The sequence below is a fragment of the Primulina huaijiensis genome, unplaced genomic scaffold (assembly GCF_012295235.1).
Source record: "Primulina huaijiensis isolate GDHJ02 unplaced genomic scaffold, ASM1229523v2 scaffold207620, whole genome shotgun sequence".
Taxonomy (NCBI): Eukaryota; Viridiplantae; Streptophyta; class Magnoliopsida; order Lamiales; family Gesneriaceae; genus Primulina; species Primulina huaijiensis.
In genome coordinates, this window is record NW_027354931.1 from 586 (window position 1) to 3241 (window position 2656).

The following is a 2656-nucleotide window of genomic DNA, read 5'->3' on the forward strand; positions in this document are numbered from 1 at the left end:
CACGATTTATTTTTTTTTAAAATTGACTAGAAATCGCAAATAATACCCTTACCATAATTGTTTGCTTGAAGCAAAGGGAGAACAAGTCAAATTCACTCAATAAAGTCTATACACAAGAAATGAGAACGTAAGGATTTAAGCAAGTGACAACTTTCAAAAACTTTCATATATATGATTCAAGGACTTGTCTTATGATTTAATCATTCCAGATTATTTTTATATTTCTTAGTATGAATTGATGTTTTTTTGAAGGCAAGTGATAAATTTCAGAAGATTTCATATATAGGATACAAGTACTTGTCTTAGCATTTTTTTGAAATATGTTTTTTTGAAAGCTTTCATATATTTTTACATTAACTGGATGGGTTGTAAGGTGGAAAAGATGAATGATTCCCTATAAACCTTCTTTTTTTTATATGTATGTGTTCGTTTCTTAAAAAATGTCAGATTATTCGGAAACCAGCGGAGGACGAATGAGCTCTGGATGCCTTCATTTCAATCGTGACAGGACCACCAGGCCCGAATCCAGAGCAGTTGGTGCCAAATATTAGCTCACCCATGTTGGTGATGTGGGGGTGATAGAGATCCTCTGACCCCAATAGATGGACCGGTGGCGAAATACTTAGCATCGTTGTCGGGTCGACTACCAAATGTGAATCTGGACTTGTTGGAAGGTGTTGGGCATTGCCCTCATGATGATAGGCTTGACTTGGCCCATGAGAAGTTGCTTCCTTGGCTGGCTAATCTTCCACTTTCTTAGTGTATGTATGTTTTAAGGAATCCTATTCTTGATTCAACAACTATATATATATTACATATTGTAAGGGGATGATGTTCTGTTTTCTAAGATTTTTATATACAAAGCTGAAATAGCTTAACATACATTTACGTAACCAACGAATTACAAACTTCATAACTACTTTGGATTTGTAACGGGCGAATGATGAAATTGAATTTTCAAAAAAAGTTGTGAGTGAATTCTCAATTGACCATAAAAAAGTTAACTAAAAAAGTTTTCCGAGGAACCAGCTCACCAGGATCGACTTAAACCATATGCCCTGCTAGTGTGGTTTTTGCACACAGCGAGTTGTGAGATTTTATAACAATGGAAGAGAAAGGTCATATTGTCTTCAATATGAGAAATTGTGTTCACTTTGTGAAAAAGACTGTTCACAGTAGCACCAAAACCATTCACCATCATCACTAGACTATTCTTTAAATTGATAGAGAATCATTCAACCAGTAGCTCTTCTAAGCGACAAAAATTAAGTATTCATAAAATATATCTTAAACAAAAGTAATAAAGCATTAACTTAACTATATTTTACACAAATTCTTGACTATATTAGAGAATTTTAAGCTACTGCTAACTTAATTATATCCTACATATTACAATATTAAAGATGACACCATAGCAATACCAAGAAGAACTCTATTCATCATCATGAAATTGTAGAGATTCCAGCAAGACTTTCAACTCTTCGGATAGCTCCTCCATTCTTGAAGCATTTCTCTGATGCTCACGTGCTAACTCTACTTGAGCATCAACCAATTAAGTTATTTTCTCGTTTTGTTTTTTTTTTCAAACTCGAACTTGGAGCGGACGTTGAACTCGAACTTGGCGCAGACGTTGAACTCGTTGCATTCGAAATTGGAGCGGACGTTGAACTCGAACCAGCAGCAACGAAAGGTTTCTTCATGTATTCATCAAATGCTCTCAATGCCTCTTCTTTATTGCGATATCCCTTGTAGCAAGCACCTCTAAAGCCATTAACTTGTGCTTGAGTCTCTTCCCAGCGCTCATAAACACCAGGTTTTCTCTCATTAAAAACAACATATGTTTTTTCCTACATCAAAATAAAATTTTACAAAAAATTCAATAACTAAGCATGATATAAAAAAAACAATAACATAAGTTCTAATTAAAAATGGGAAAATGAATATAGAACACGAAATTAAAAAATTTACCATCGCGGCAGATAGCTTTGTCGTGAAGGGATAAAATAATTTCGACTCAAACCTACATTGAAGATAGCACAACAAAACCATGAAGAAGCACAGTAAGAAATTAGTTATTGTACACAACAAGCTCGACGAGGTTGGCAGGCTTCTAGATTTGCAAATTTCTCATCTCAGGTAATTTAGAAATTTACGGTCACCCTCTAATGTTATTAATTTTCTATCGTATTGTTAAGGATGATTGTGGTATGAGTTTCTCATCTTTTTTATATTTGGGTTGACACTTTCCTTAAATTGGATATTGCTGCTTCAGATGTTAACTTCATAGTAAACACAGCTTCATACATACATGCCATGACTGAATTCGGTAGTCATTTGATTATTTTACCAGAAAATATAATGTATAAATGGCTAACAAAACTTCAGAAAACCTCCCTCCGAATCAGACAACAATGAAACCCAAATCAATCCATGTAATAGAGGTATATGAAGTTCATTGTAACAATGAACAACGTACCAGTTCAATGTTCCGACGATCTTCAGCTGCGGATGTATTTTTCGAACACTCCAGACTCCAGATCTAGCTTCGCCGCTTTCCTCTGGAAGATGAAATTGTGGGCGGGATAATAATATTTACCACTCTTCTCAACTGTGACCGAACCATGGTTTGTGGGGGGTTAATATTTATTACAATTCA

The 2656-nt window shown here is 34.9% G+C and overlaps 1 protein-coding gene across 1 annotated transcript; it reads right to left on the reverse strand.

Annotated features, from left to right (window-relative positions):
- Window positions 1–1325: 1325 nt before the first annotated feature.
- LOC140966669 (uncharacterized) lies at window positions 1326–2591 on the reverse strand. Its single transcript, XM_073426922.1, has 3 exons — window positions 2477–2591; window positions 1969–2020; window positions 1326–1847 (listed from the first exon to the last, which is right to left on the reverse strand). Exons 2-3 carry the CDS (start codon window positions 1969–1971, stop codon window positions 1545–1547), a joined length of 306 nt encoding a protein of 101 aa, XP_073283023.1. The 5' UTR covers window positions 1972–2020; window positions 2477–2591; the 3' UTR covers window positions 1326–1544.
- Between the last annotated feature and the right edge of the window lie 65 nt (window positions 2592–2656).